General features: G+C 46.7%; 1 protein-coding gene across 1 annotated transcript in view; it reads right to left on the minus strand.

The window, feature by feature from the left end:
* Positions 1-280: 280 nt before the first annotated feature.
* LOC121916377 (reticulon-4 receptor-like) overlaps positions 281-12876 on the minus strand; it is a 63395-nt gene continuing 50799 nt past the window's right edge. Inside the window, exon 2 of the mRNA XM_042441363.1 lies at positions 281-2425. Within this exon, the coding sequence (XP_042297297.1) occupies positions 972-2425 (1454 nt within the window). The 3' untranslated portion in view covers positions 281-971. The remainder of the gene's footprint in view (positions 2426-12876) is intronic.

Raw genomic sequence — 12876 nt, forward strand, 5'->3', positions numbered from 1 at the left:
CCATATTTGCTGTGGGGTTTGTCGGGTTTGGGGAGGAGACATAGCTACTTCCCAGAGGTACATCTCCAAGATTCCAGCCAATATTTGCTTTGGGGATTTTTCACACTTGTGGCCTTCTTTGGCTTGACTTTGTGTGTAGGCGATGACAGTATAAAGGGGGGGAGGGGGGAAGAGGAAATCTTTATTTTGTATCTCTTTCTCTTTTTTTCTCTGTACTTGTACACATGTAAAATAAAATGCATATCTATATATTTATATTTATATTTATATATATGCCACAGCCTTGAGTGAATGACAAGGAAGCATTCTTGAACAAATGCCCCCTCCGTAAATGGCATCGTGGAAACGCGGGACGGCTCGACCTCAAGATTTGGAAACATGGGAAGAAAAAGATGGCATCGATGTGTCACCTCTGAAAGACGGGGAAACTTGCAAACATCATTCAAGAACAGTTTCAAATCACACGCCACGCTTCTTTGCGTTTTTCGTTTCAATATCTATTTCTTTTTTTAAAAAAACATTGTGAAGGTGATTTTTTTGCACCTTGTCATTTTTCCTATTTTATTTCACCTTCCCCCCCCTCTTTTCTGCTTTAACCATCTGCTCCGGCGAAAGCCGCTGGCAGAGAAGTGTTGTTCCGAGGACCAAAAACATCAAATCAAATCAAATCAAACACATAGATTTCAGGAGGAGAGACAAATAAATTATGTACAACTCTTCTTCTTTGTTGGTTTGTGTGTGTGAAGTTTTTTTTGGGGGGGTCTTTTTTGTTTGGTTTAGGACACGAAAGGCAGAGCTTTTTGTGTAAGAAAGTCCTCTCTGATTGTAGCTTCCTTCCTTCTCGTTTGCAGTATTTCGTGGAGGTGGCTTAATTTATTATCGGTATCATTATTATTATTATTATTATTATTCAATTTCTTGGTTGGTTAGTTTTTAAAGCAAAAGTCTGGGGAGGTTAATTCTCTCACTCCTCAAGGGAAAGACTCGTTTTTTAACATGAACAAAATGAGAGTCCACACCAAAAGAGGGATCAGGACACTTGGGATGAGCTGGGAGGTGGAACTTGGTGCTGGCTGGGACATCCGGCACTGTGACCGGGATTTGTTCTTTTTGGAACACCCTTGCCTCTTTTTGGTTGGGACTGTGGAAGGCTCAATGGGACCTAGGAACTCAGGTTTCAGATTGGTCAAGGGAGGGTCCACTACGCTAGGGAAAGTCCCAAAGGGGGAGTCATTGATCTGCTTGTTGCTACCATTTTTGGTCGGGTCCATCTCCCCCTGGTACTTGGTTTTGGCCATGTTCTCCTTATCCTTGAGCGGATTGTTAGGGGAGGCCCGGCTACTGTGAGAAGACGGGCCCGCCTTGGCTTTGGCTTCGTAAATAAAAGATTTATCCATTTCTGGCTGGCAGCATTTCTGGGAGCTCTCCGGGGGAAGGAGAGGAGGGCTGGCAGTTGGCAATTTGCCTGATCGGGTCTTGGTGCTAAACACGCTGGTTCGGATCTGGTTGAAAGAGTCGATGCAGCCTTCCAGATCGGAGCTCTCCAGCCGTTTGAGGTCCCGTCCCGCTAAGTGAGCAGGTAGGTGGCACTCCAGTTCGGAAGAGGACCCCTTAAACTGCTGAAACCAATCCCAGAGTGACCGGGCTTGGCAGTCACACAGCCACTGGTTGCCATTCAAACGAAGATACTGGAGGGACACCAAAGGGGTCATCGTCTCTCCTGTGAGCACCGTCAGGTTATTATTAAAAAGATACAAGGTCAACACTTTCCCAAGGTCATGGAAAGCCCGACGGTGGACCACGTTAACCCTATTCTGATGCAAGAGCAGCCGGTCCAGGTTGGTCAGCCCCCGAAAGACGTTTTCTGACAAGGTCTTAATTTTGTTCCCATGCAAAAAGAGAAAGGTGAGGTTTGCAAGGTCCACAAAGGTATCGTCGTGGAGGTTCTGCAAATTATTGTCCTGCAGGTAGAGGTACTGCAAGGAGAAAAGCCCTCGGAAGAGCTCCGTGGAGAGCTCCAAGAGTCCACAGCGAGCAAGGTGCAAAGTGTGAAGCCGGACAAGGCCTCGGAAGGTGGACGGAGCGATGGACTTCAGATTCATGTTGTCACTGAGGTCCAGCTCCTCCAATTTGTCCAGCCCAGCAAATGCCCCAGCTTCGATGACGCTGATGTTGTTGGAGTGGATCCACAAGATGGACATGTTGCGGCAGGAGGTAAAGCTGGTGGACCCGATTGTGGCGATTTTGTTGCTGTGGAGGAAGACTCGCTGCGTCTGGACCGGGATCTCGGTGGGGATGGCTGCGAGTCCTTGCAGCTGGCAGCTGATGGTGATCTTGGGCTCGCTGTAACAGACGCAAGCCCCGGGGCAAGGTCTCACCTCCGCCAGGAAGTTCAGGCAAAGTGCCACAATCAGCAGTTTGGTTCCTAAAAGACAGGAAAGAGGGGAGGGAGGAGAAAAAAAGGACATGCGTATTAGACCCTTAGCATTTACATTCTGAATAGCCATAAGATTCTTTACGGAAGCATCCGTGCAAAATGTACTGATAGCCACACCTCCATGAAGTGTGGAGATCACTGACATTAAATCCCTTCCACCTCGAGTTGCCAGGTCTCATCGCACCTGAGCACTAGTGGGACAGAGGAATGTTTGGGAGCTTATTGATGCATTTTCCCCATCAATGACATGGTGAGCTGTAAAAACGTATGGAGGGCAAGGCAGCGACAAGACAGAGACAGTGTCATGCAATAAATATGACCAGGAATTCAAGGAACAGAAGCCCCAAAACCAGGAGGACCAAAGTGTGAGAACCATTGTTGTAGTATACTGTAGTCTCTGATCAAACCAGTGTGAGGAGTTATGTTCAGGCTGGAGACAGCCGTAGTAAATGAGAGCTTTTTCTTTCTAGACCAATTTGCAAAGGGGGATGCAGAATCAAGACAGAACCATAGTAAGGAGTAAAGGGCTAAAGCCCTCCTCCCTTCCTACATGCCAGTATTGGCCAGGGAGTCCCTGCTCATTTTCAGAAGGTGCAACCCTATGCAATGGCACCCCATGTGAAAGGCTGAAACGCAAACTGAATACAGCTGTTCTGTACTGAACAAAACAGTCCAACTGCTTCCAGAAGGGATCTTTGGCGTGTGGAAAACAACCCACCTGATTCTGGCTGCCTTGTTCTCCCTCTGCTCCAGAAGGGATGCCTTTCACCTTGGCCTGGGGTGACCTGCATCTCCAGGTTCTTGTCCAATTTGTCTGGCTCTCTCTTATCACCTTAACTGACCTGACTCTCCAAACTTGGCCATCCCACTGCCTCTGCGCATTAAAGTGTAATGAGGCATTAAAATGCATGAACAACATCACTAGCCTCTCAAAGAAGATCACCTTTCCCCCCAGCCAACATGCAGAATGCATGTATGCACAGGCACAGACACACACAATCACAGGTCCACATGGAAACTAGAGGCTTGAACTCCCCTGGGTATCGAGGTCAGTTGCTGAAGAAAGTCTCCAAGCAGACTAGATAAAGACGAACTTATCTACGTTGGACTAATTGTAATTGCTACAAACAAGTATTAAACAGGTCTTGGGCGCATATGTGTATGCATAGCGAACTCTTCCTTCAATCTCCAAATTTCTAACATTGTAACTGAGCACATAGCAAGATAGTTTAGGTATCCAAAGAAAAAGGTATGGTAGGATTGTGCCAAGCCTAATCCCAAACCCTAACTCTTCATAAAGTTACTGAAACACTATACAGTGTGTCCTTCCCATCTATGGGGGTTTTGGTTCCGGGCTTCCTCATGAATGGGAAAAATGCAGACGCTCAAGACCTATATTATCCAATGGACAGCAATGTGTGCATGCTGCATACATGCACAGCCACTGGATAATATGAGGCATGGTGATCTGTGGACACTCAAACCGATGGATGGGAAGCCCGCTGATACCAAGGGTATTTTCTGTGCAGAAATCGGGGGGGGGGGGGGAATCAATGGTGTTATCCTATATTACAAAGCTAGCTCAAGGTCACCCTGTGTACTTTTATGGACCATGACGATTCAAACCTGGGTCTTTCTAACCCGCCATCCAACACACTAGGTTCCATACCACCCCATCCATCTCTCAACCGACTGCACACAGCTGTAGTAAGATGCCTGGTAGCCTAATGTGAAGAACAGGAAGAAACCGAGTTATAAATCTCAAGTCAATAAATTATTACCATTTGCTCTGTCAATAATATAGATATGGCTTGAATGTTTTACTGGGGCAACGCGAACGGTACCAAGGGAACGATAAGATAGAGGAAGAATCTCTCTTTGGAGTAATCAAAAGCTGGAAATCTAAACCAGAGCTGCAATCGTGTCATCATAACTCAGGCAGGGCAGTTAATAAAGCTGCAAATCCGAGACAGACACATGTTTCTGATCCAGCTCTGGAGGGGCTCTCGGGAGAGAGGGACAATGCCAGCTTGCTTCGGATGTGAGCCTGAACCAGACCTGAGAGTATGAGCTCCTCTTGCCCAGCCCCGCAAGGCCGTGTATTGGGATCGGGCAGAGGTCACCCACTGGTGGCTTGTTGTGTTTTGACAAGCACAGCCCATTGTACGGCCCAAAATAACAGGAGGCACATAGACTCCGTGGCCAGTGATCTGTCACCCAGGGAGAAGTCCCTTGGGAAATCAAAGTTAGGCAAGCATTGCTAGGCCCAGCATGACTTCTATCCAGGCAGGAATGTCTTGAAAATACACAAAAGGAGAACACTACAGGTAAGGGGAAACAATGTGGTTTGGTGAAGCATGCAGTGTTGAGGGGATAGGGCTGATGTGGAAGGGGCCATCCATACCTCTTCCCCCTCCTGTTAGGACACTACACAGTTTTGGCAGCCAGTTTGGCTTACGCTCTACGCCAGGAAAGTATGACCCCAAGGGTTTCATGTGCCTGCAAGGCCCGTTCTGAGCGTCCCACACTCCATTGGCAATTGCAATTGATGCAAATGATTTTTAAAGTGGAACCCATGACGAAATTGCCCCTCGTGCCCCAGACTGATCTAGAACCTCTCCTGACCCTGTTCCCCCTTGCATCCTTTGCATATTCTTTCCGAAAAGGTCTCCTCCCTTCCCAAGTTCCTTTCCCCCCCAATCCACAAAACTTGACAAGCTCTTGCAGAAGAGGTCAAAAGCACATCTTTGAGTGGGATAAATAAACATGAACACTTGGCTTCTTGGAGCTGTCAGTTCCCTCTCAGGGCTTGGCTTTGAATTTCACGTTTGTTCTTCTCGGGTTGTCTTAAAAGCTCCTTCCCTCCCTCCGTCCGCGCGGCCTGGCTTCCCCTTTGCCATCTCCAAAGTGTTGGATGACTCAGAGAACTGGGAAGCAATTAGGGTGGCTCCATTATCAACCTTTCCGCTGGTCCCAGTGCGACTGCATTGTCAGACATGGCAATTAGAAGGAAAAGGCTCTGGGGACCACTAATAGGCCCTCCGCACGCTCCCCCCGCCGCCTGAAATCCAGAGGCCCAAGCAAAATGCCATTTTCTGCAGTTTGCCAAGCCCTGGCCTTTCCCCCCTGCAGCTTGCTTCTTGATTCTATTGATTCGGAGATATGATAATGCAGCTTTCCTTCAGAGAAGGGTCAATAATCATTAGAATTCTCTCCTGCCTGGACATAAAGGAGCTGAGCTGCAACTCAAAGCCTTTTGCTGAGTCAAACAGCATTTCCTTGCCGTTGTCTCTGTGGGGAGGAATAAAAGGCATGCCGTTTCTCGTCGAAGTGCTTGCAGCCTACAGTTTTCCATGTTCACTCTGAGGCTATGGGGCACTGGCGGCACCAACAGTACTAACCACTATGTACTCCAAAAGAGTCCTTAAAGGAATTGTCCATGTGCTGCATTGGAGCTGTCCCAAAGAGGTTGCAAAAGAGCTTCCCAGGGTGCTGAACCTGCTCTGCCCAAATGAGGCACAGTACCAAGAAGCCCTCTTTTAACGTTTGGGCCAAACCTCGGTGTCGGCTCACCCTGAAAAGGCAGCACTACAAGCCTCCATCACCTTGGGGGAAATGGATGTCAAGTTTTCCCCATGCGAACAAGGGGTACATGAGATGCTGTAGCGACCAAAGGTGGGGATGAATTTTGCTTTCTCAGCCATTTGATGGTAACTTTTCAAAACACCAGTTGCTGCTGCTGCTGTTGTTGTTTTAAGAGACTATCTTAAGGAATGCACCATTTTTGGAACTTTTTGAGCAAAAAGGTACCCGGCTGAATCGTCTTCCATCCTCACCACTGTAAAGAATTTTGCTCTACATACATTCCACGCCTGTGGTTAAATGCCTGTACTGCAGCCATTCACTCAAAACCACAAGGTTGCGAGTTCAAGACCAGCAAAAGGGCCCAAGCTCGACTCAGGCTGGCATCCTTCCGAGGAGGGAGCTAAAATGAGTACCCAGATTGTTGGGGGCAAATTAGCTTACTTGCTAATTAGCTTACTTGCTGTACACCGCTATGATCTCTGGAATAGCGGTATATAAATAAAACAAATTATTATTATTATTATTCCTGAAAAAAGAAATGGACATGGAAGCTTTGCCTGCTAAAACCAGATGCATCTTTGGCGAGCTTCATTTGCAGGCGCAGCTGACAGACCCATTTTCCATGGATCTATGTTGGCGAGTAATAAGTGTCAGCCCAGTATTTAATTCCTTATTGATTAAATTCCACATCAAACCTGACATTTTTTTTTTCCATGGGTCAATGGCTGGCTAAACAGATTGCCCTGTTACAATTAGATTTTTGGGAACCATTCCATAGCAGCTAGATGGTCCCATGCAGCGGGGCAGTAAATCCCTTCTGGGTTTAACTCCAAAATTTAAAAACGCTATCCAAAGAACTGAACCTATTTTGAAGGATACAGCTGAGTTACTATGTTGGCTCTTGGAGAGGATGAGATCCAACTTTCTAAGTTATCATCCTGAAGAATGTGGCATTCCAGAAGATCCTAGGTTGTATCCCCAGCATCTTCAGTGGTCCTTTTTGGTGGCCCTTCACACCTCCAGAATCCCCACATTGACCTTTTTGTTCTGGCCCAAAACAAGAAAGTGAATTGCTATTCAAGGAAGCCCCCAAGTTAAATAACTAAGTACACTTAACTAGTATATATAACTATGTAGGTGATCTAGGTTCGAATCTCCAAGAGGAGACTTGTGCTACCCAGTGCTCATGCAGATCTCAGCCAGCAAACAGCATAATCCTGCCTCCTGGGATTTAAGGTAGCCTTTTCCCTCCTCCACTAACCTTGATCTCCACTCAGCTGCAACTTGGCATTCATCCCCACGTTATGGCGATGGTTCCTCAAGCGTCTACGGGTGGGCAGGCAGGCACTTCGATTTCCTGCAAGGCATAAAATACCCCGGCCTGCCCCCCCCCCCCGATGAAGACTGTAAAACAACCTCCCAGCTACACATACTCCTGAAACGATCAACAGTAATAACCGTGGTACAGTAGCTTAATCATGCGGACTTTAATAAAGCGTGTCGAGACAGCGCTCGCTGGAGATTTACTGTGGCAACAAGTCGCCCGGAACCACAGCTGGAGATATTAAAAAACGTGTCCACCTGATCCGAGAAGAAGCAGCTGGCGAGATTGCACCAGAGCATCGGGGCGGGCCAAGGCGGCCAGACTTATTAGACGTCTCTATTAGTGGCAAGGAGGGGGAGAAACGAGGAGGTTAATTACTCTTGCGTGCCAATGACGGAAGAGCTGCCAACAACCTGTCGCACCAGGAGAGTAAGACCTGACTGAAAAGAGAAGAGAGACAGAGGGGGGGACGGACATGGAACATGACAAGAATTGAGGAACGGCTCTTACTGAGGGGTTGGAAGACCAGGGTTCCTGATAGGTATGCCTCCTAGAGAAGAGGAGAAGAATTCACAGGGGGCGCCTGAACGCCACTGAGAGTTGGGCTGTCTCAAGAATTCAGTTTCACGTCATTCTTTCTCTGGATTGACTACAAATGTGCACGTTTCTCCATACCTGGCAAAGCATGACCTTGAGATGTTGGATGTAGGAGAACTTGACATTAGCAGTGCCATCCATCCAGGGTGCAGGGCTTGTTTAAACTCTGAAAAAGTCTAGCTTTGATTCCCTGCATTTCCAGCCATGCTTGGAGTGTTGGTTTGGTGCTGTTAACCTGTTGTTTTCCCCTGCAATCCTCCTCATCTTTAACAGCGAGATGCAAGGTAGCTACATCATGATCCTCTCCATGCTGAGAATAGCTATTCCTGGTGAATAGGGTCAGTAGTATAGACTCAGCAAGACTGTTTGATGTAGCGGTTGTGGACTATGACTCTGGAGACCAGGGTTCGGATCCCCATTCAGCCTCTGCTTCTCCATTGCAAACCTCTTGGGGCGGGGAATTGTCCTCTCATTTTACATCAAGCACCAGGTCCACCGATGGCAAGAAAAAGAAGAAGGCTGTTTAATCTGACACTCTCTCTTAGGAAGACAATGTGCTTCACACACACACACACACACACACACACACACACACACCATCTCCTAACATAGAGAGAAATTGTTTGACTGGATTATTGCTTTAATGAGGTTGAAGGAGGAGTTTACTGAGCCTGATTGTTTAAATCCTGAACAAACTACCCAAATGGGATTATGGGTTACATTAATAGTCAGATTCATCATCCACAAACATTCCGTTAGTAAAACAATCAAACCAAACGGTACGGATCTGAGGCTGAAGTTTGAGTAAATAGGGCCAGGGTGTGGGGGAAAAAAAAAAGAAACACATTTATAAAATTGGCCATTGCAGGTGCAGCAAAAGACAAGGACTGGAATCCCACCGGTGCCTTTCCCATCCCTATCCCTCCTCCAAAAAATGTGCATATAAGCGGGGAGGGAGTGCACACAAAGAGAAGCAATGCACATGGGAATGCACACACCTTTCCTTGTGCCTGACTTTTAAGGGAAATACACACGCTGATGAGAAATGGGAACAAAATGAATTTGAGATGGAAACATCAAAAGTTAAAAAAAACCCAAACCCTGAGTGAGATGGACATTGACAGATTCATTTACCCGTCACTCGGAAAGCAACACATCCCTGACCTCCTGATACCTGGAGCATGTTCTTAGTAGTGTTCTACAGACTTCCCTCTTTCTCTGCTGTGACCACAGCCAAAGGAAGAGAAGAAGAAGGAGGGAAGGGAAGGGAGGCAAGCTTGCTTCCTACCAAAGGGGAATGTTCCAAGTCACCATGGGTCAGATTATCATCCGAGGAGCAGTGAACTTGGGTGACATCACAACTTGGCTATTCCCGTCGGTGCCGCAGAACGAAACATGCCCAGGGAATAACCTGGCACTTGGTTGACAAGTTGTACCTTTGCAGTCCTTCACTGTCAAAAGAGGGGAGGGATGCCATTAAGGAGAAAGCAACCCGTTCCCTTGTAACTTCCCCTGTGATGTTATTACACGCCGAGTGCAGAGGGAACCTGAAAATGCTTTTAAATCACAACGGCAAAGACTCAAGGAGTTGCAAACAACGCCCATCCTTCCCTTGACAGAACATGACCTGCCCCATAAGTGCTTCCCATGCTCAAGGAGTCAGAACTGTCATTCCTTGGCACTAGAAGTGTCCTGGGATCAGGGGAATCCATCTCATGATAAATGTCTTGGATCAGCTCTGTGTTTAGGACTGCCCCACATTGTCTCTCCCTCTTTTGCTGCTGGTTGAGTTCCCAGTTAGATACGAGATTTAAGAAAGGCCAACGAGAAAGATAATGGTCTATCCAGGCCTAAACAAGTGATGGATCTTGCTTGGTATTTGTAAATATGTGTTATGGATGGCGTTTATGCATTTTTACTCCTCTTTTCAGGCAAAAGAGATTCCCACTGTGCATGCACAGCTCAAACTGTCTCTGTATGTGCAAGGGCACACATGTGCCACTCCGCTTCCACATACTTGAGCCAAATGTCCTGCATCAAAGGGAAATGGCCAACCACTTCCACAGGGAGACTTACGTATGAGTAAGACACCATTGGCAGCTGATGGCTCTCCTGTCAGTGGGGTGGTGAATTCATTCCAGAGTTTTGCTACCTCTAAAGAAGCTATCCTTGGTGCCAAAGGCTATCCCTAAATATATTCAGCACTACAGAGAGTGCTGACTAGTCCTTTAAAGCTGGCAAATCCCTGGAAAGGATTCACCATCCCCATTGACACGGGACCCACCATTTGCCACTGTAAAACGCCATCCTCAGCCGAACCTTCTCGAAAGAAAACCAGTGAAACACAGCAGCTACCATCCCATCTGCTTTGCCTTACAGTTCTGTCCACCAGCAGCACACACCAAACAGGTCCAAGCTTGGGCACTTATAGCAAGGACTTTGTTTCCCCACAGCTGACACCTTGGTGGGCTGCAGTGTTATTGTGTCGAGCATTGCTTGCATTTCCCCTCTCTGGGCTTTTCCAGCTGAAACATGTGCTGCCTCCCTCTTTTTCAGTCCCACTCACAGGCATGGCATGCCCCCTCCGTCCCTTGCAACACCGAGAAACCAATTACTTAACTTTTCATTCCAGGCATGTACCAAACCTAGAAGGTTGAGAGACCCACCTTTCCCCATGCTGTCCCAACAGCTGGATCTTCCTCTGCAGCCGCTGTGCAGAGGATGCTTTTAATGAGGGCTGCTGTAATCAGAGGCTTTTCCTTGCAGAGCCCATCAAAAGCCAACCTGCCTTTCTCCCTGCTAATAAAATCATTAATGGCATGGCACCATCCAAACAGTGGAATAAAACAACAGAGGCGGCGTGTTCCTCTGGATGTCTGGAACGTGTCCCTTTCCTTTTGCAGATGTCATCTCCATCCTACAGGGACTTCCAAAGATCTGTAGATAGACTCAAAACTCATGGATCTGAATCTGAATCCCGTTGGTTAGTCCTAACTAGAGCACACCCATGGAAACCACTGCTGAATGGGGAGCCAACCAATAGGTAAATCTAGCTGATTCAGTAGGTCCACTTTAGTCAGGACTAACAGGATTGAGGTCATGGTGTTCACCTCCAAACACTGAGGTAGCATGTTCATGTGAAAAGAAGTTTCTAATCTGTAAATGATGACGACAGAATGTGTTCAATGTTGCATAACTTTATAGTCAATCCCCAGCCAACGTTCTCCAGCAACTAGGAAATGGCTTTTGGAGGGGCTTACCTGGCTTAAAAGGTAGATTTTGGAGCAGACTTTAGGTCACTGTTATGGCACAGCCACCATAAATGTGATGCCATAGGTCAGAATGTGACAGAGGCTGAGATTCTACATCACTTCAGCATACCATAAATATTTGCCAAGGGAGTTGTTACACTTCTGTTGTGCGACCCCTACCCTGAACAGCAACATAGCACAACAGCTCTGAGCAATGCTTATTCCCATACTACTCAGTGAAATCCCACCTTGAGTCCCTATGTTGGGAGAAAGGCGGGATATAATAAAATAATAATAATAATAATCATCTGATGGCCTTCCACATATACAATGGTTCCACATACGGAAATCTGCTTCCACCATTGTCAGTTGGACACAACTGTGCCCAGAAATATCCACTAACAGGAGACCAGCCAAAATGTCCAAGTCTGCCACTCCGATCTGAAGGCCTCCCTAAGAATTCAGAATTCTAATTTTCAAACTGATTGTGAAGTTAAACCCTGATAATTGGACCGCTTTTAGGCTTGTTGGCATCCCAGTCTTCCTTACTCTTGGCAGACATCAACTATGGCATCTCATCAGCTGCCAAGATAAAATGCCATTGCGTCTCAGCTCTCAAACACTCTCAAATATTAGAACATTATTATTCATTGAATAGACAACACCATTAAACATGGTGTTCCAATATCAATATGTTTGCAGGGCTATCAGGCTCCTGTTCCAGCATTTGTAGGCTATGCAGAGATGACTGGAAATCCAACATTCCACTGGAGCAGTCCAAGAAAATCCCAGATCCAACTCTACCCTGTTCCATAGGAACAATGCATGCACACAAAAGTTGTGGACAGCCCGCCAAGGTATATATGAAGTTTCTACTTTCCCTTCCCTCCCCATGACAGGTCCACCTTAGGGTCACCATAAGTTGAACACAGCTTGAAGGCACACTGCCACCACAACAATGCTATCTGTAGAACTCTCCTTCAGTGCAACCAAGAGAACTATGCTTTGGGGTTTAGCAACCATACAATGTCCCAGCAATGTGGAGGTGCCATTGACCTTTGGGGTACAGAAGAACACCGTCTGTATAACTTGGTGTGTCCTTTGCCTTTCTACCTTGGAGAGAGGTACAATTTCATGCCCTATTACTATAATTTCCCTTCTCTGCTTGCGCACACATCACAATTATTCAGGAAATGCAGAAAAACAGAGGTGGGTGCTTCTGAAATTAATTACTTTCCAACTCATTTGTTCAAGAGCTACACTGGGAACATGTGAAGAATTACAACCTTAATTAGCGAGTAAACGACCCCTAACTCATAACAATGGTCTCTGGGCTTGGGGAGCCATTTGCTAATAATAATGAAATGCATCCAGCTTTATTGCAAAACCTAGCAATGGAAGGAAGGGACACATGCCAGCTGGAAACTGGTTCCAGCATGGTCTCTTTCCCAGATGAAGCCTGACACATTCTCACCTGATCTCTCGCTTAGGACCAGGCATCTGAGGTTTGACTTTTAAGGGATTCACCAAAACCAGATTCTGCATGTGTCTTCTTTGGCCATGGATTTCCCATTATGTCGCCCAAGGTAGGGATGGAAAGAATTCCTTCTGGTCATATTTTCACCACACCTCACTCAATGTCACATTTGATTTGAGAACAGGCAAACTGGAATGCAGTTTGT

Source organism: Sceloporus undulatus, chromosome 10 (genome assembly GCF_019175285.1).
Source record: "Sceloporus undulatus isolate JIND9_A2432 ecotype Alabama chromosome 10, SceUnd_v1.1, whole genome shotgun sequence".
Lineage (NCBI taxonomy): Eukaryota > Metazoa > Chordata > Lepidosauria > Squamata > Phrynosomatidae > Sceloporus > Sceloporus undulatus.